Raw genomic sequence first — 19,205 nt, 5'->3', positions numbered from 1 at the left:
CCGCCCCCCTCCCGCTCCTCCATGGCCTCTCGGCACACGCTCAGTATCGAACGCCGGAAGTCCTGAATCTCCGGGTCCTTCATCATCTCGAACTCGCACACGGGCATCCCGATGGCAAATCCTGCACACAGAGAAGTCTTCACAGTGTGTGTGTGTAATGGGACATTTTGATTTGTTTTCTGGATTAAAGAGAAAACTTTCACTACGTGCTGATCACCGGTGGATGATCATCACAAAGAGGCAGCATGTTGACGACACAGATTGAACCACAGCAAGTGGTCACATGTGATCCAGGAAGGAAACCAGGAAGTATTCTGTAACACTACTGGAGAATAAAGGTTCTTATCCAACAACTAAAGTGTGTAGGGTTAGGGGTTAGGGGTTAGGGGTTAGAGGTTAGAGGTGAGAGGTTAGGGGTCATCAGAGTGATGAACATAAAGGCTTTTTAAACTCAATTCTTAATTCAAGAAACATTTTCAGATGATATTCATCCTCAGTTGTTGAGTCTACTTGATTTCAGGCTATTGTCTGAATGTAATTAGCCTCTGGGGAAAGGGACAACACTTTGGGACTTCAGATGTAGATGAACAAACCTCTTTCGTTCTCCACACACTGTTCACAGGGTTAGGGTCTGACTGGTTTCTGTCATCACACGAGTCAAATGTGTCTCCACACAAACCGTGATCATTTCTGCAGGTGTTTTAGGTTCAGATGATATTTTGTATAATCTCTATTTACAGCTACCTGCACTTGAATGAAGAAACATTAAGATGTGATGGCCGATGTTCTGTCTCTCTCTCTCTCTCTCCACTGTTTACCTGCTGGTGACCAAAGTCTGCTCGGATGTGATCGGTCAAACTAGAAGTGAAACCAGCAGCTCCCAGTCCAAAGATTTCTCTCGAGTTTGAACTGGTTCCAATCAAATCATAGTCTGAGCCGAGCTGTTTTCCAAATGGTAAAGGTTGGGGTTAAGTTGGGGGGGGGGGGGGGGCAGCATTAACAACACACCTTTTTGTTGATTCTGATCGATCCTTTCACGCTAGCTGCTTTCAGACATGCAGTGAACTTCTGAAACTCTCTGCAGATTCTCTGAAGGACGTGCATGTGTGAACGCAAATGTCCTAGCCTCTGGTGCTTCTGCAGACTTTCTATACTGGTTTCTATACTTCTATACTGGTATAAAGTCCCCAAAAGGTCCAGAGGAGAAGACATGAGAAATCATTCACTGTGAGCAAGTGGGGGTTTGCTTATGCTTCTAACACACCTGATTGGCCCTCACTGGCCCTCACTGGAGCCTCATTGGCCCTCAATGGAACCTGATTGGCCCTCATTGAAACCTGACTGACCCACACTGGCCATCACTGGAACCTGATTGGCCCTCACTGGCCCTCACTGGAACCTGATTGGCCCTCACTGGAACCAGATTGACCCACACTGGCCCTCACTGAAACCTGACTGGCCCACCTGACTGGCCCTCACTGGAACCTGATTGGCACTCACTGGAACCTGATTGGCCCACACAGAACCTCACTGGAACCTGATTGGCCCTCACTGGCCCTCACTGGAACCTGATTGGCCCTCAATGGAACCTGATTGGCCCTCAATAGAACCTGATTGACCCACACTGGCCCTCACTGGAACCTGATTGGCCCACACAGAACCTCACTGGAACCTGATTGGCCCTCACTGGCCCTCACTGGAACCTGATTGGCCCTGTGCAGCCATGTGAATTAAATACTTTTTTCTCTCCAATGAGTTTGGTCGTTAACATCAGTGATTTTTAGGTGTTAGGGTTCGTGAGGATGGACGTTGAGGTGACAACCAATCGTTGCGCAGACCTTGACGACAGGCGATGGCACGTGTAGGGAGGCGTGTCTTACCTATCTCTCGGTTCAAGATCTTCTCCTCCCGGTTGCCCAGCGGCTCGATGACCTTCAGGATCGGGTGAAACAGTCGGAGGTCACAGAGCCGCCTCATTTCATCGTAAAACTCCTCCCTCTCCGCCTCCTGGGTCACGCCCACAAAAATGTAACAAGACTCCTCCTGGCCAATTAGAGAGCAGAGATTATATCACTGTTGATTGGATGAGAGGAGGGGTCAAAGGTCAGACGGAGGGTACCTGCAGTAAGTGGTACAGTGGATATTTCCTGGCCTCAGTGAAGAGCTGCTGCTTGATGCTGATGAGCGGAGTTTCCCTGAGACACTCGAGACTCACCATCATCCCTGAGAGAGACAAACCACACAGAGGACAAAATAACTGTCTGTCTGTCTGTCTGTCTGTCTGTCTGTCTGTCTACAGACAGACAGACAGACAGACATCCCACTTGGGATGGAGCAGCTCTCTTATCTAGGAATATTACTAAATCTATAACATGACAACCCATAGTTGGGACCAGGAAGCAGAGCTGCAGTGCTAAACACTTCTCTGCGCTCCCTCTGGATCAGTCACAAAACCCCATAGAGATTGTGTCTGTTCACCGTCCGATTAAATTTTTGAAATTAAACAATAATAGAGCGAGAACTCCACACAAAAATTTAATACAAATTAAAACAACCTCTGAAACAACACAGGAAACCCAGACTTTTAAATGTGGTCTTTTAAACATTAGATCAATGGAAAAAAAGGCTCTTTTAGTTAATGAAATAGTCTCTGATTACAACATAGATTTATTGTCCCTCACTGAGACGTGGCTGCATCCTGATGATTATGTCAGTCTAAATGAATCTACTCCCCCCAGTCATATCAATTCACAGGTTCCTAGAGAAATTGGGCGAGGAGGTGGAGTTGCTGCTATTTTTAACTCCAGTCTATCAATTAATCCTAAACCTAAACTCAGCTACAAATCATTTGAATGTCTGGTTCTTAGTCTTCCACGCCAATCCAGGAACCACCAACAGCCAATCATATTTGCCGTAGTTTACCGTGCTCCCAGGGCTTATACTGAATTTTTAAAGGAAGTCCCTGAGTTTTTATCAAACTTAGTCCTAAAGACCGATAAAATTATTATTGTTGGTGACTTTAATATTCATGTTGATAATAATAAAGATTGCCTTAGCGTAGCATTTATTTCAATACTAGACTCTATTGGTTTCAGTCAGTGTGTGCACGAACGTACTCATTGTGGTAACCACACACTTGACCTTGTATTACCATACGGTGTCGCAATTGAAAATTTAACAGTACTTCCGCGCAATCCAGTTCTATCAGACCATAATTTAATAACCTTTGATTTTTCAATAACTGAATATATGCCACTAATAAAAAATTCATTTTCTAGATGTCTACCTGATAGTGCTGTAGCTAAATTTAAGGAAATAATCCCAATTACATTTAAACCCGTATTAGCAGTAGATATAAACAACAAATTCTTTAAAACCCTGAGCTCCATTGAGATCGACCACCTCGTCGATAGCTCTGCAGACTCATTACGATTAACATTAGACTCAATAGCGCCTCTAAAAAAGAAAAATGTCAAACATAGTAAATTAGCTCCGTGGTATAATTCCCAGACAAATGAGTTAAAACAACTATCAAGAAAACAAGAAAGGAAGTGGCGCTCCAGCAACCATGTTGAAAACCTCATAGAATGGAAGAATAGTGTTAAAGAATATAAAAAGGCTCTCCACAAAGTAAGAGCCGCCTACTATTCAAAACTAATAGAAGAGAATAAAAACAACCCCAGGTTTCTCTTCAGCACTGTAGCCAGGCTGACAGAGAGTCACACCTCCACCGAACCCAGTATTCCTCCATCCCTAAATAGCAATATCTTTATGACCTTTTTTAATGATAAAATTCAAACTATTAGAAATAAAATCAACCATCTCCTGCCCTCAATTGGCACTAATACCCTCCCAACAACAGAGATCTCAGAAACGGCTGAGAATCCTACCCATTACTTAGACAGCTTCTCTCTGATCACCCGTGATCAGTTTACCAAATTAATCTCAGGTTCTAAACCAACAACCTGTATCTTAGATCCCATTCCTACCAAATTACTTAAAGAAATTCTGCCCCTAATTGATAGTTCGTTACTTAACATTATCAATCTGTCATTATCATCAGGTTATGTACCACAGTCTTTTAAAATAGCTGTCATCAAACCCCTACTCAAAAAACCCACCCTAGACCCAGAGGTTTTAGCCAATTACAGGCCAATATCTAACCTCTCCTTCATTTCTAAAATCTTAGAAAAAGTGGTAGCCAATCAGCTGTGTGAGTTTCTCCAGGAAAATAATATATATGAAGACTTTCAATCGGGGTTTAGAGCCAATCACAGTACAGAGACAGCCTTGGCAAAAGTCACTAATGACCTTTTAATAGCCTCAGATCAGGGACTTGTGTCTGTCCTCGTTCTGTTAGATCTCAGTGCAGCATTCGACACAATTGACCATCAAATTTTATTACAAAGACTAAAACAGTTAATTAACATTAATGGAACCGCCCTTAACTGGTTTAAATCGTATTTTTCTGATCGCTCCCAATTTGTGCAAATTAATGATGAGTCATCTGTGCGCACCAAAGTTAATCATGGTGTTCCACAGGGCTCTGTGCTCGGCCCAATTTTATTCTCATTATATATGCTTCCACTAGGAAACATTATCAGGACACACTCGGTAAATTTCCACTGCTATGCGGATGACACCCAGTTATATTTGTCAATAAAACCTGAACAAAGTAATCAATTAACTAAACTTCGAGCATGTCTCAAGGACATAAAAACTTGGATGACCCGTGAGTTTCTCTTATTAAACTCAGACAAAACAGAGGTTATAATACTTGGCCCCAAACACCTTAGAGATGCATTATCTAATGATATAGCTGCGCTAGACGACATTGCCCTTGCTTCCAATGAAACAGTCAGGAACTTGGGAGTGATCTTCGATCCTGATTTATCCTTTAATTCTCACTTAAAACAAATTTCTAGGACCGCTTTTTTCCACTTGCGTAATATTTCAAAAATTAGACATGTCCTTTCACAAAAAGATGCAGAAAAACTAGTCCACGCCTTTGTTACATCGAGACTGGACTATTGTAATTCATTATTATCAGGCTCCAGCAGGAAGTCGTTAAAGACTCTACAGCTTGTCCAAAATGCCGCAGCACGTGTCCTGACGAGAACAAAGAGAAGAGAGCACATTTCTCTTGTGTTAGCATCGCTACCCTGGCTTCCAGTTAAATCTAGAATAGAATTTAAAATTCTCCTCCTCACCTTCAAGGCCCTTAATAATATAGCGCCTTTTTACCTTAAAGAGCTGTTAATACCTTATAAACCCACTAGAGCACTCCGCTCCCAGAATTCAAGCCTACTTGTCGTCCCTAAATTCTCTAAAAGTAGAGGAGGAGCCAGAGCTTTTAGCCATCAAGCCCCTCGGCTGTGGAATAATCTACCACTTTCAGTTCGGGAGGCAGTCACCATCTGTTCGTTTAAAAGTAGGCTCAAAACCTTCCTTTTTGATAAAGCTTATAGTTAGAGCTAATTAGTGCGCCAGAACGTTACTTGTTCTATTTTATGACACATGACACACGGAGCTTCTCTTTCCAGCTTCTCCTTCCTCTTCTCCATCCCTATCCCCCTATCCCCGGAATCCCTTTGCTTTATCACCCGCAGATCCAGGGCCTCTGTGGCCGCACCATGGATTGCGGTTTGTGGATCGCGCACCGGGGGTCGCGGTGTTGGATCCAGTGTGGCGGATTCTGAGTCATGTGGGCTGATCGTGGTGCTGGTGGCGGACCCTGTGTCGCGTTGGCATTGGGCACGGGCGGTGGACCAGGACCGCGGTGGTGGCTTGTGATGGGTCCTCCTGGTGGGCGGCGGTGGACGGTGACTGAGGACTGGAGTGGCGTCTGGTCTGGATGGTGGATCGTGGTCTAGATGGTTGCTGATCATGGACTGTGCTTCATCAATGCTGCTAGAGACTTTGATTATTGATGATGTTGTCCTGCACGTGGCATCTATTGCACTTCTGTCCGTCCTGGGAGAGGAATCCTCACATGTGGCTCTCTCTGAGGTTTCTACATATTTTTACCTGTTAAAAGGGTTTTTGTAGTTTTTCCTTACTCTTGCTGAGGGTTAAGGACAGAGGATGTCACACCCTGTTAAAGCCCTATGAGATGAATTGTAATTTGTGAATATGGGCTATACAAATAAAATTTGATTGATTGATAGTTGTGTATCTGTAGTTGTCTGTCTGTTTCTCTCTGTCTGTCTGTCTCTCTGTCTGTGTGTGTCTGTAGTTGTGTGTGTGTGTGTGTGTCTGTCTGTCTGTCTGTCTGTCTGTCTCTCTCTCTCTCTGTCTGTCTGTCTGTCTCTCTCTCTCTCTGTCTGTCTGTCTGTCTGTCTGTCTGTCTGTCTGTCTGTCTCTCTGTCCCTCTGTCTGTCTGTCTGTCTGTCTGTCTGTCTGTCTCTCTGTCCCTCTGTCTGTAGTTGTCTGTCTGTAGTTGTGTGTCTGCAGTTGTGTGTCTGTAGTTGTACCATTGGGCAGGCAGCAGTCCACATGGATGCGGGGGGGCATCAGATGGAGCCCCCACAGTTCCCCTGACGATGGCCGGGGCGCCATAACGACAACCAATCACAAGCTGCCTCACCTGCACAAGGACAAGAGGTGGTCAAGTGTGACCCTCTGTGTGTGTGTTTCATTGTGTGTCTGCATGTGCGTGTGTGAGTATGTGTGAGTGTATGTGCTTCCTTTGTGTGTGTTTCCTTTGTGTGTGTTTCCTGTTTACCTGATTTAAAGACGTTGAGTTTAGACACAAAAAGAAAAAACAAAAGAAGGAAATAAAAATTAAGATTCATCAATAACATAGTAATAATTATTTCAATGTCATTATTAATATAAAATCAAATTCCCTCTCCTCTTCCTCTTCTCCCCTCCTCTCCTCTTGTTCTACTCTCCTCCTCTCTTCCTCTCCCTCTCCTCTCCCCCTCTTCCTCTCTTCTTCTCCTCTTATTTTATTCTCCTCCTCTCTTCCTCTCCCTCTCTCTCCTCTCTTCCTCCTCGCCTCTCCTCTTCTCCCCTCCTCTCCTCTTATTATACTCTCCTCCCCTCTTCCTCTCCCTCTCCTTTCTTCCTCTCCCTCTCCTCTCCCCCTCTTCCTCTCTTCCTCTCCTCTTATTTTATTCTCCTCCTCTCTTCCTCTCCCTCTCTCTCCTCTCTTCCTCCTCGCCTCTCCTCTTCTCCCCTCCTCTCCTCTTATTATACTCTCCTCCCCTCTTCCTCTCCCTCTCCTCTCTTCCTCTTCTCCCCTCCTCTCCTCTTATTCTCCTCTCTTCCTCTCCTCTTCCTCTTCTCCCCTCCTCTCCTCTTATTATACTCTCTTCCTCTCTTCCTCTCCTCTTCCTCTTCTCCCCTCCTCTCCTCTTATTCTACTCTCCTCCTCTCTTCCTCTCCCTCTCCTCTCTTCCTCCTCGCCTCTCCTCTTCTCCCCTCCTCTCCTCTTATTATACTCTCCTCCCCTCTTCCTCGCCCTCTCCTCTCTTCCTCTTCTCCCCTCCTCTCCTCTTATTCTCCTCTCTTCCTCTCTTCCTCTCCTCTTCCTCTTCTCCCCTCCTCTCCTCTTTTTATACTCTCTTCCTCTCTTCCTCTCCTCTTCCTCTTCTCCCCTCCTCTCCTCTTATTCTACTCTCCTCCTCTCTTCCTCTCCCTCTCCTCTCTTCGTCCTCGCCTCTCCTCTTCTCCCCTCCTCTCCTCTTATTATAATCTCCTCCTCTCTTCCTCTCCCTCTCCTGTCTTCCTCCCCTATTCCTCTTCTCTCCTCTTCCTCTCCTCCTCCTCTCCTCTCTTCCTCTTCCCTCCTCTTCCTCTTCCCTCCTCTTCCTCTTCCTCTCCTCCTCCTCTCCTCTCTTCCTCTTCCCTCCTCTTCCTCTTCCCTCCTCTTCCTCCTCCTCTCCTCCTCCTCTCCTCTCTTCCTCTTCCCTCCTCTTCCTCCTCTCTTCCTCTTCTCTCCTCTTCCTCTCCTCCTCCTCTCCTCTCTTCCTCTTCTCTCCACTTCCTCTCCTCCTCATGACCTCAGATTATGATATGGTTGCCATGACAGCAGCGGTGGGAGTATCATAGTTGAATTCTTTGTGTCGTCACTCACCTGAGCTCGTGCGCGCCGGTCCAGCGGCGCGTGCCTCTGCTCATAGCGTCTGTCTGTCTCTCTGTCTGTCTCTCTGTCTGTCTCTCTGTCTGTGTCTCTGTCTGTCTGTGTCTTTGTCTTCATGTATGAATCAGTGGAGCCGTCCCCGCCCCCTCAGTGACACGAAGAGACCGAGTCCCGGTTCAAACCCTACCTGACACCCGGAGACCTGTCTGTCTCTCTCCCTGTCTGTCTGCCTGCCTGTCTGTGTGACTGTCGGTTGATGTCGGTGTCAGCAGCGGAGAACAATGTGCTAGGCGGCGGGGGGGGGCGGGGGTGGGGGTGGTCCTGTGTTTCCTCTTCCTCTTAAAGGGGCAGCAGCCTCAGCAGGCAGGAGCTCTCACTCTGTCACAGAGCGATGATATGACGTCACACTCTCACTGGTCTCACACACACACACACACACACACTGTGATAAATACACACTAAAGCGGCTCACAGTTTCTCCTCAGAGTGAGACCTCTTCTCACACACACACACACATATCTGTCAGAGCAGCTGTACAGCGGGTTGTCCACTAACCAGAAGGTTGGAGGTTCGATCCCGGTCTCCCACGTGACGAGAGATTTGAGAAAGAGATTAACTGAATGAAAAAACTGTTTATAGAGAAGTTTAGTCAAGACTGTAAAGAGTCTGAGGACAGCTCATGGACAGACGTCTTGTCTTTCTGCCAGCCAATCAGAGGGCAGGATACAAAAAATCATCCTTAATACCACATCATGTTAATCCCCTTTTGTTTTTCAGACTTAATTTTTGTGTCTGTTTATTTGTGTGTGTGTGGGGGGGGGGAGAGGGGGGTGTTGGATTAAGGATTAAAGTGTTGTCTCATCAGTTTTTTTATTACAGTATATTAGAATCAAAATAAGGTTTTATGGTCAAGCAGGTTTACACATAACAGGATTTATAAGTATAAATGTAAAAGATATACACATGTAAAAAAAACATAACAAAATCTCCATCATCATCACCACCATCATCACCATCATCATCTTCACCATCTTCATCATCACCATCATCATCATCTTCATCATCACCATCATCATCATCATCATCATCATCTTCATCATCATCTTCATCATCATCTTCATCATCACCATCTTCATCATCATCATCTTCATCATCACTATCATCATAATCACCATCACCATCATCATCATCATCATCATCATCATCATCTTCATCATCACCATCTTCATCATCTTCATCATCACCATCACCATCATCATCATCTTCACCATCTTCATCATCACCCTCCTCATCATCATCTTCCTAATCACCATCATCATCATCATCATCACCCTCCTCATCATCATCTTCATAATCACCATCATCATCATCATCTTCATCACAGTGAAAATCTCCAGTTGTCACGGTTACCACCATTCATAAATATGATCATCAGTCTATTAAACTTGTTACCAAGGCAACACACAAAGGTGAGCAGTTCATATTCAATGACTGAATGATGAGAGTGTCAGAGTGTGTGTAGTTGTGTCTCAGAGTGTGTGTAGTTGTGTCTCAGAGTGTGTGTAGTTGTGTCTCAGAGTGTGTGTAGTTGTGTCTCAGAGTGTGTGTAGTTGTGTCTCAGAGTGTGTGTAGTTGTGTCTCAGAGTGTGTGTAGTTGTGTCTCAGAGTGTGTTTAGTTGTGTCTCATGTGTAGTTGTGTCTCAGAGTGTGTGTAGTTGTGTCTCAGAGTGTGTGTAGTTGTGTGTGTGTAGTTGTTTCTCAGTGTGTGTAGTTGTGTCTCAGAGTGTGTGTAGTTGTTTCTCAGAGTGTGTGTAGTTGTGTCTCAGAGTGTGTGTAGTTGTGTCTCAGAGTGTGTGTAGTTGTGTCTCAGTGTGTGTGTACTTGTTTCTCAGAGTGTGTGTAGTTGTTTCTCAGTGTGTGTAGTTGTGTCTCAGAGTGTGTGTAGTTGTTTCTCAGAGTGTGTGTAGTTGTGTCTCAGAGTGTGTGTAGTTGTTTCTCAGAGTGTGTGTAGTTGTGTCTCAGAGTGTGTGTAGTTGTGTCTCAGAGTGTGTGTAGTTGTGTCTCAGTGTGTGTGTACTTGTTTCTCAGAGTGTGTGTAGTTGTGTCTCAGAGTGTGTGTAGTTGTGTCTCAGAGTGTGTGTTTAGTTGTTTCTCAGAGTGTGTGTAGTTGTGTCTCAGAGTGTGTGTTTAGTTGTTTCTCAGAGTGTGTGTAGTTGTGTCTCAGAGTGTGTGTTTAGTTGTTTCTCAGTGTGTGTAGTTGTGTCTCAGAGTGTGTGTAGTTGTTTCTCAGAGTGTGTGTAGTTATGTCTCAGAGTGTGTGTAGTTGTTTGTCAGAGTGTGTGTAGTTGTGTCTCAGAGTGTGTGTAGTTGTGTCTCAGAGTGTGTCTAGTTGTGTCTCAGTGTGTGTGTAGTTGTTTCTCAGAGTGTGTATAGTTGTGTCTCAGAGTGTGTGTAGTTGTGTCTCATGTGTAGTTGTGTGTTCTCAGGTTGTGGTTCTCTCTCTCCAGCTCCTTGTTCTTCTTCTGCAGTTCTGTGATGGCTTCTCTCAGAAGCTCCGCCTCCTCCCTCACGGTGACCATCAGGTGAGTTTTCACCAGGTCCTACACACACACACACACACAGACACACACACAAATAAACAAATACACAAACAAACAGTTACATTGCAGTTGATTCCAACTCACCATGGCTCGTTCCACTTTACTGTCGATGGCAACCAGACTGTTACAGGAAGAACTGAAGAGACAGACAGGTGAGAGGTAGACAGGTGAGACAGACAGGTGAGACAGACAGGTGAGTGAGACAGGTGAGACAGACAGGTGAAAGGAGAGAAGAGACAGACAGGTGAGAGATAGACAGGTGAGACAGACAGGTGAGACGAGAGAAGAGACAGACAGGTGAGACAGACAGGTGAGAGACAGATTAATATTTGAATCAAACATGTGATCAGATTTTATGATGATGTTCCGTGTCAGCCCCGCCCTCTTTGCTGGGTTTCCATGGTTACCTGTGGCAGAACAGCAGCAGTGACATCATGGTGGCTTCGGAACCCGGCCCAGTGGGAGGAGCTCTATTAGAGATTGACCAATGATGACGAGGAGGCGGGGCAGATAGCAGGGTCATGTGATGCGATTGGTTGCAGCCTCTGGGCTGTACCTCAGTGATTGGTTGAGCTGAGGGTGGGGTTGGCTTGGTACCCGGCCAGGACTCTCTGACCCCTGACCTCTGACCTCTGACCTTTCTACGATCTCGTAAAACAACAGGTGTCTCTGGTCGCTTAGCAACCAGCTGCAGTGTCCTAACAGGGAGGGGCGGGGTCGACGGAGGACGACGATGAGGACGAGGAAGAGCTCCAGGGTCAGAGACAGGAGAAGACGACTTAGAACGACCAAACATCTTCAGCCAATCACAGCCCACCATCAGACGTGATCCTCCAATCAGACATCAGACATTGCAAGGACATCCCGACCAATGACAACTCTGAAGAAAATTGAAATATCCAATCAAACCACAAAATGTCCAAAAATCCAAGACCAGTTATCCTTTGGTAACAGAAAGTTCATTTAGAAGTAGAAGTTGAGATGATCCATGATTGGCTGTCTCTGTCAACGAGTGAGAGACATCAGGTTTTCATTTGGACCTCTCCTCTCTCCCACGCACACACTCACTCTCTGATTGGCTGCTGTCTCATTCCAGCTCCCGCCCACTCACTGTCGTAGCCAATAGGAATGTGGCGGTTCTGCCCACACACAAACAGAGCTTCATTCATTCACACAAACCTAAAATCTGAGGTCATTTTTGATTTCCCATAATTTAAGATCAATCAATGATGTCATCTACTCTTGAATAAGAAGTGAACTGACGCTCGATATCAGAGGGTACGATTTAATTCAAAGAAGGAAAGTGAAATATAAAAGCACAGGAAAGTTAGTGTAAGACTTAATTAAAGTGTAAGATCTAATTAAGACTTTCACTTAGTGCTCCGGCTGTGTCAAAGTTTTCAAAGTTAAAAAAAGACACATTTTCATTTCACAGGAACAAGGCAAATAAAAAAAGTTTAGAAAGTTTACACTGAACTTTATTTTAAAAACTTTATTATTCTTAAAGAATAGGCTCTGAATGAATGGTTCCAGTGTTCACACACACACACACACACACACACACATACACATTGCTGTGAACAATCAGTCAATTGTGGATTGTGTGTGTGTGTGTGTGTGTGTCTGTGTGTGAACAAAATGTTCTGACATGATTCTGTTTTACAAACATCAACAAACAACAACAACAACAACAACAACAGAGGCCAGAGCTCTGTACTCTGAAGCAGGATTTGCAGTTATGAGATTAACTTCGTAACATTTTTACGAAGTTTGTTCACGTGTTATCAGGTAAATCACCATGGTAACTCAACCTGAACAGCTGACCTGCTCCAGGTTAAGTCGGACACAAGAGCCCTCGATAGAAGAAAGCTTCTACTCCTTCTTGAGAACATGTAGAACCTTCAGAACATTTAGATGCTTAACAGCCCTAACCCTTAACCAGCTTTATAGAACTGTGTAACAGGGTTTGCTAACCCACCTTTCCTCGGTCACCTGACTTTAAACCTGGAATGTTGAACCAGCTCCGTGTTCAGGGTCTGTTCTATGAAGCTGGTTCAACATATTCAGGATATCTTTCTGTTTTGATGAATCAAACAAACGTTGAACATAACCTCACCATCACACTCAGGCTGTGAGAGGCTTGTTTCCACCGAGAAACAACAAAAAGACGAACCTGGATTGACCTGTCCAAAAAATCCAAGAGTCTCCCTACCCTGTCTAGTGCCCCTGAGCAAGGCACCTTACTCCCCCAACATCTGCTCCCGAGCGCTGTACATGGCTCACTGCTCTGTGTGTCCTGCACCTGATGGGTCAAAAGCAGAGGTTACATTTCCCTCCTTGCATGAGTGTGTCTGTGTTTGGGACTAATAAATGCATCTTAATCTTAAGAGATCAGACAGTCTAAAGCTCCGCCCATTGGCCATCCCTTCCTTTCAACCATGACATCATGTGCTTAGAGGGTCTGTGGACCAGGGGCCTCATGTACTAAGGTTGCGTACGCAGAAAAACGTGGCGTACGTCCTTTTCCACGCTCACGTTCAGATGTACAAAACGTGAAATGACCGTAAAAATGTGCGGTCCCCACGCCAGCTCCAGAGCTGTCGTACGCACGTTTCTACAGCTATTGTTCCTTTGGCGACACTTAGAGGTGACGCTGGGAAACTGGGAAAAAAGGTGAAAACAATGACTCATCAGAGTGATTTGCAAATCAGAGACACACTAATGAACAACTAACACACCTTGCAATTATATGGGTGGCTATAAAAGCATGCGCAATGGATGAAGAAAATTGTTTTAACAATGGCTGTGTTAGCGTTGTTAGAGGACATCGCAAATGGTCACATCCGAAGGGAACGTATATTTAGGGAACGCGAGGACTTACTCGCAAATGATGACGATTGGCTCATGAGCCGATTTCGTTTCCCCAGGCCAGTATTACTGGAGCTGTGCGCAGAGCTGCGGCCGGCCCTAGAGCGCCACACAGCCAGGAGCCAGGGGTTGTCCGTGCCCACACAGGTGCTGACCACGCTGGGGTTCCTGGCAACAGGGGCCTTCCAGCGGGAGCTGGCCGATCGGTCAGGAGTGTGCCAGTCCACCCTGAGCCGAGCCATGCCAGCTGTGTGGGACGGAATCATCCGAATGTCATCCAGGTACATCAAGTTTCAGTATGAAATCCACGCAAGTCTTAGTACATGAGGCCCCTGGTGTGGAATGAGTCTCTGAGGAGGACCAGGGTCTTCAGAGACCCACAAGATCCTCTGAGCTCCTCTGAGGAGTTTCGTTAAGTGCTCCCAGTACCACAGTCTGCATCTGCTTCACCCACTGGTACTGATGTACTGGGAGTGTTAGCGGAGCAGAGCCACAGATACTTTAATACTTTGATCCTTTAAGTAACTTTATCCTGTGAAATAAATATTTATTGGGGGACAGATAGTTTCCAGATTTACCTTGTGATAGCCCCCCCGCCTCTCTCTCTCTGGGACTCGAACACTGACCACAGTGACTCTGTTGTGTGGTGCACACTCTCCTTAAAGGGAAGTTTAAATCAACATGTGGTTGGTTCAGTGGATCTTTAACTCACCCAGTAGATCTCAATCTCTCCAGACTCATCCGGTCACCAAAACACCAGGGGCCTCATGTACTAAGACTTGCATGGATTTCATACTGAAACTTGGCGTACGCCAAAACCCAGAAACTGTCTTACGCACAAATAAATTCAGATGTATCAAAGTGTGCGAACGCATGGATCCAAGCACGTTTCTTTTGTACATCTCAATCAACGTGGAATTGAGCGCACATGCCGACGTGCCAAACTCCTCCCTGTCTACGCCCTCATTTAAATATGCAATTTCATTTAAATAGGCCCCTGGACCTGAGATTCACCTCTTAATCCGATCACCTGGCACCATGAACAGAGTTAAAAAACGCAACTTCACGGAGTCCGAGCTCGAGATTTTGCTCCACGAGGTAGAAATGCGCAAGCATATGTTATTTGGTACCCTGTCAACAGGGATAAATGCTAAACAAAAGAAACATGAGTGGGAGCGTGTTTGCGACGTCAATGCAGTGGGGTCTCAGCAGCGCACACACTCTGAAATAAAAAAAAAGTGGTCAGACCTCAAGGTGGAGGTGAAGCGGAGGGTTTCTGCCCACCGCCGAAGCGTGACCGCAACAGGTGGGGGGACGGGAGTGGGGGAACTCTCCCCCTTCGATTTGAGAGTGGCCGCTTTGATCGGTGACACAGCTCTCACCGGAGTGGTGGGAGCCCATGAAGGGGACACCGATCATCCCCAAGGTAAATATGCTGAATTCATAAAAGCTGTAATTATACTGGTCATACAATTGGCTGCTTACAATACACATAAGTAATGCGTAAAGATGCCAGGATATTAAAGACTTTGACTCATTGTGTTTATTAACTTAAATTTTTTATTTTTGAATAGACAAGCAAGGAGAGGGCACGGATTGCTCCGTCGGCCCCGGCGTCTCCTCCGTCGGCCCCGGCGTCTCCAGCGTCACCGCTGAGTCACAGGCAGAAATCGTCAGAGCCATCGGTGGCATTAATGATCGCCTTGATCGGCTTATAAATGTACTCGGTGACATAAGCGCGTCAATAAATACACTTGTGTCAAAGTAAATTCTGTCCTTGCCTCTTTACATGCTTGAAATCACATTCTGCCGGGCCCGTATGGCTCCTCGGGGTGGGTTGCAGTTGACGGGTCCGGCATCCGGTTCCTCCAGTGGGGGGTTGTGCTGCTCTGGCAGTGGTATGCCATGGCGGTGTGCCACATTGTGGAGGACGCCACAGGCCATCACAATGTGGCACACCTTCTCAGGTCTGTAGAGTAGCATCCCCCCCCCGACCTGTCCAGGCATCGCCACCGTCCCTTCAGCAGGCCGATTGCCCTCTCCACAATTATTCGCGTCCGGGAATGGAGGTCATTATACCTCCTCTCTTGGTCGGTGTTGGGGTTCGTAAGAGGGGTCATCAGCCACGTTCTTAGGGGGTAGCCACGGTCCCCTGGGGTCAGATGAAGCCGCAGAATACAACACACAACGTAAAAACCACACAATAAATGAATGCAGAAGTGCACCGCGGGCAACATTTCTAACTTGACGCCCGCTTTTACTGAGGTGAATACTGAACACGTCAGAGAAACATGACATTTGGATGTGCACAAGCCCCAGATGTGCATTACGCTGGTTTATACATACGGGACAATTACACGAATAAAGCATTTACTCACCCAGAAGCCACCCATCGCGTACAGTGCCAGCCTCCAGCCTGTTCCCAACCATGCTGTTGGTCAGAATGAATGAATCGTGCGTTGAACCAGGCCACCTTGCCACGATGTGAAGGAGCTGCATTTGCGCATCACATATCACTTGGACATTGATAGAATGAAAGTGTTTCCTGTTAACGTAAACAAATTCATCCTGTGATGGCGCTTTTATGGCAATATGTGTGCAGTCAACAGCTCCGATTACATTAGGGAAACCGGCTGTTGCTGCAAATTCCGCTTTAATGTGGGCCTGTTCAACAGCATTGTATGGGAATTTGATGTACCTGGATGACATTCGGATGATTCCGTCCCACACAGCTGGCATGGCTCGGCTCAGGGTGGACTGGCACACTCCTGACCGATCGGCCAGCTCCCGCTGGAAGGTCCCTGTTGCCAGGAACCCCAGCGTGGTCAGCACCTGTGTGGGCACGGACAACCCCTGGCTCCTGGCTGTGTGGCGCTCTAGGGCCGGCCGCAGCTCAGGCTTTAACAGGGTCTGGAGGCCTCTTCATTCCTTTTCAACACACTAACCCTCGTCTTGTTAGTAAACAACATGTTACGGAGTTATTTATCTCATTCACACACGTGATTATATCGCGGTCACATATTTTTACCGAAGGTCACCAGGGAGCGTTGAAATTTACACAATGACACAATCCCAGATGTTTTACCAGCTGTTCTTCCTGCACTAAGCAGCTGTAACTGTTTTCTTTACTCTGGATGTTTGTTCTCCTCTGATTTTTATTATACAATATCCTTGAAAAATATGAGGCTCTGCTGTCAGTCAAACTGTCAATGTCTGTGATTGGTAACATGCAGTAAACCCCGCCCCTTTCGTGAGCACATGCACAGCACTTGATGAAGAAGAGTTGATAACCAGCATCATGTGACCACAGCCTGAGTGTGATGGTGAGGTTATGTTCAACGTTTGTTTGATTCATCAAAACAGAAAGACATCTTGAATATGTTGAACCAGCTTCATAGAACAGACCCTGAACACGGAGCTGGTTCAACATTCCAGGTTTAAAGTCAGGTGACCAAGGAGGGTGGGTTAACAAACCCTGTTACACAGTTCTATAAAGCTGGTTAGGGGTTAGGGCTGTTAAGCATCTAAATGTTCTGAAGGTTCTACATGTTCTCAAGAAGGAGTAGAAGCTTTTTTCTATCGAGGGCCATTTTAAGTTGAGTTGTTCTTCTCTGGCTCGTCTGTGATGTCACAGAAGACACCTGTGTTACCTTAAGAAGATGATGATCTAATAACCATCCTCAACTGTTGTTTACATTTAATTTATGTCTAGTTGCCCTTTGTAGTTTGTCTTTTTGAAGCTCTTTTGATAAAGGGGTCAGCGAAATTATATATAAAATGTAATGATATGTAAACACAGAGACATTGCCCCATGAAAACTCTGCTAGCACTGCTGGCATTGTGTTAGTTTTCCCAATTCAAATCAAGGCCACTGTGGTCAGCTGTTTATTGACAGGTCATGTGCAGGTGATGACATGTGACACAGTCATTTGAATGTGAGGTGCTGGTCGTCATTGAAGCCGTAAGCGTGTTTGTTCTGCTCGAACAGGTCTTTGAGACACGTCAGATAAACTCGATGAAGACTCTCGATGTCCTCGCTGCTGGGACAAGGAGTCTGGGCGACCAAGATCGGTTTTCCCACTGAAATCAGAGAGAGAGAGAGATGTAGTGGAACCACAACAAGAAACAACTCAGACTCCAACTGGTGCTAACTGGTGCTAACTGGTGCTCACACTACAACGTGGACCTCCAACGTACCTACGGTGTGGATGGACTTCCTGTACGGCATCAGGCCGAGGCTGTACTAGAAAACTCCTCTGGCATGAAACAGAGGAACTGCAAATCCCATGATGCTCTGCAGCTGGTTCTGTGGACACAGAACTACAAAGTGATAATCCCATAATGATAATGCTAGCATCACAACAACCAGGAATTAGCCGCAAGCTAACAGACCAACAGTCTGTGAGGTAAATTCTTATTTATATATAAATATCAAATATATAATACATTTATTATGCACCAAATATAAAGAGTTGAACTCTGACCTGTAGCGTCCTCAGATTGGAACCTGAAGGATTCTTTATCTAATCAAACAACTCGTTTTCTCCAAAAGAAAAAACTGGAACCAGCAGAGCCCTGCACACACACACACACACACACACACACACACACAGACACACACACAGACACACAGGCACACAGTCATTGTAATGTTGACAGCCCCGCCCCCTGATCTCAGATGTGATAAGCTCCACCCACCCATGTCTCAGAGCCAGTTTGATGAAGCCCTTCCTGTTTTGAACCTGAAAAAAAGCATAAAACTGTCAAATTTAATATTTTATTAGTTGTTCAGATCAAATCTTCAGTTTATATATAATTATATATGTATATAATACATTTAAATTTAATGAATTTATATAATGTATTTATATTTTTTTATGAATTTATATAATATATTTATAGATATATTAATATCTGAATTAAGTGACAGGAACCTGCAGCGTCAAAGCTCCGGGTCGAGCGTCCAGAGACTCTGGAGCTCCGCCCACTGCGATGACAGCAACATTTCCTCCTTCAGGACGACTCAAGAGGTGAGACAGGCTGGACTTAGAGCTCGACACCAGACCTGAGGGACAGACAGGTGAGAGACAGACAGGCTGGACTTAGAGCTCAACACCAGACCTGAGGGACAGACAGGTGAGAGAGACAGACAGGTGAGAGACAGACAGGCTGGACTTAGAGCTCGACACCAGACCTGAGAGACAGACAGGTGAGAGACAGACAGGGGAGAGACAGACAGGCTGGACTTAGAGCTCGACACCAGACCTGAGGGACAGACAGGTGAGAGACAGACAGGCTGGACTTAGAGCTCAACACCAGACCTGAGGGACAGACAGGTGAGAGAGACAGACAGGTGAGAGACAGACAGGCTGGACTTAGAGCTCGACACCAGACCTGAGGGACAGACAGGTGAGAGACAGACAGGCTGGACTTAGAGCTTGACACCAGACCTGAGGGACAGACAGTTAGAGACAGACAGGTGAGAGACAGACAGGTGAGAGACAGACAGGCTGGACTTAGAGCTCGACACCAGACCTGAGAGACAGACAGGTGAGTCAAGCAGGTAAGAGACAGACAGGTGAGAGACAGACAGGAGAGACAGACAGGCTGGACTTAGAGCTCGACACCAGACCTGAGAGACAGACAGGTGA

General features: G+C 45.9%; 2 protein-coding genes and 1 long non-coding RNA gene across 3 annotated transcripts in view; all 3 read right to left on the bottom strand.

Annotated features, from left to right (window-relative positions):
- Nucleotides 1-8,349, bottom strand: part of zgc:158659 (uncharacterized protein LOC791141 homolog) — a 19,303-nt gene extending 10,954 nt beyond the window's left edge. Inside the window, exons 1-5 of the mRNA XM_062384439.1 lie at nt 8,081-8,349; nt 6,474-6,586; nt 2,120-2,223; nt 1,881-2,043; nt 1-121 (exon numbers count right to left, since the gene is read on the bottom strand). The exon at nt 1-121 is cut by the window's left edge and continues 89 nt beyond it. Coding sequence (XP_062240423.1) covers nt 1-121; nt 1,881-2,043; nt 2,120-2,223; nt 6,474-6,558 — 473 coding nt within the window. The 5' untranslated portion in view covers nt 6,559-6,586; nt 8,081-8,349. The remainder of the gene's footprint in view (nt 122-1,880; nt 2,044-2,119; nt 2,224-6,473; nt 6,587-8,080) is intronic.
- Nucleotides 8,350-8,949: 600 nt separating this feature from the next.
- LOC133950066 (uncharacterized) lies at nt 8,950-11,820 on the bottom strand. Its single transcript, XM_062384239.1, has 3 exons — nt 11,094-11,820; nt 10,771-10,822; nt 8,950-10,686 (listed from the first exon to the last, which is right to left on the bottom strand). The coding sequence occupies exons 1-3, from the start codon at nt 11,504-11,506 to the stop codon at nt 10,549-10,551; spliced, it is 603 nt and encodes a 200-aa protein (XP_062240223.1). The 5' UTR covers nt 11,507-11,820; the 3' UTR covers nt 8,950-10,548.
- A 5,606-nt stretch (nt 11,821-17,426) lies between these two features.
- On the bottom strand, nt 17,427-18,621 carry LOC133950018 (uncharacterized). The gene is made up of 5 exons (XR_009920218.1): nt 18,489-18,621; nt 18,253-18,296; nt 18,039-18,129; nt 17,752-17,860; nt 17,427-17,634 (listed from the first exon to the last, which is right to left on the bottom strand). It is a non-coding gene; the product is annotated as an uncharacterized LOC133950018 (long non-coding RNA).
- Nucleotides 18,622-19,205: the final 584 nt, after the last annotated feature.

Source organism: Platichthys flesus, chromosome 24 (genome assembly GCF_949316205.1).
Source record: "Platichthys flesus chromosome 24, fPlaFle2.1, whole genome shotgun sequence".
NCBI classification, from domain to species: Eukaryota; Metazoa; Chordata; class Actinopteri; order Pleuronectiformes; family Pleuronectidae; genus Platichthys; species Platichthys flesus.
Note: the sequence above shows the minus strand (reverse complement) of the source record. Positions and strands in the feature narration are given on the sequence as shown.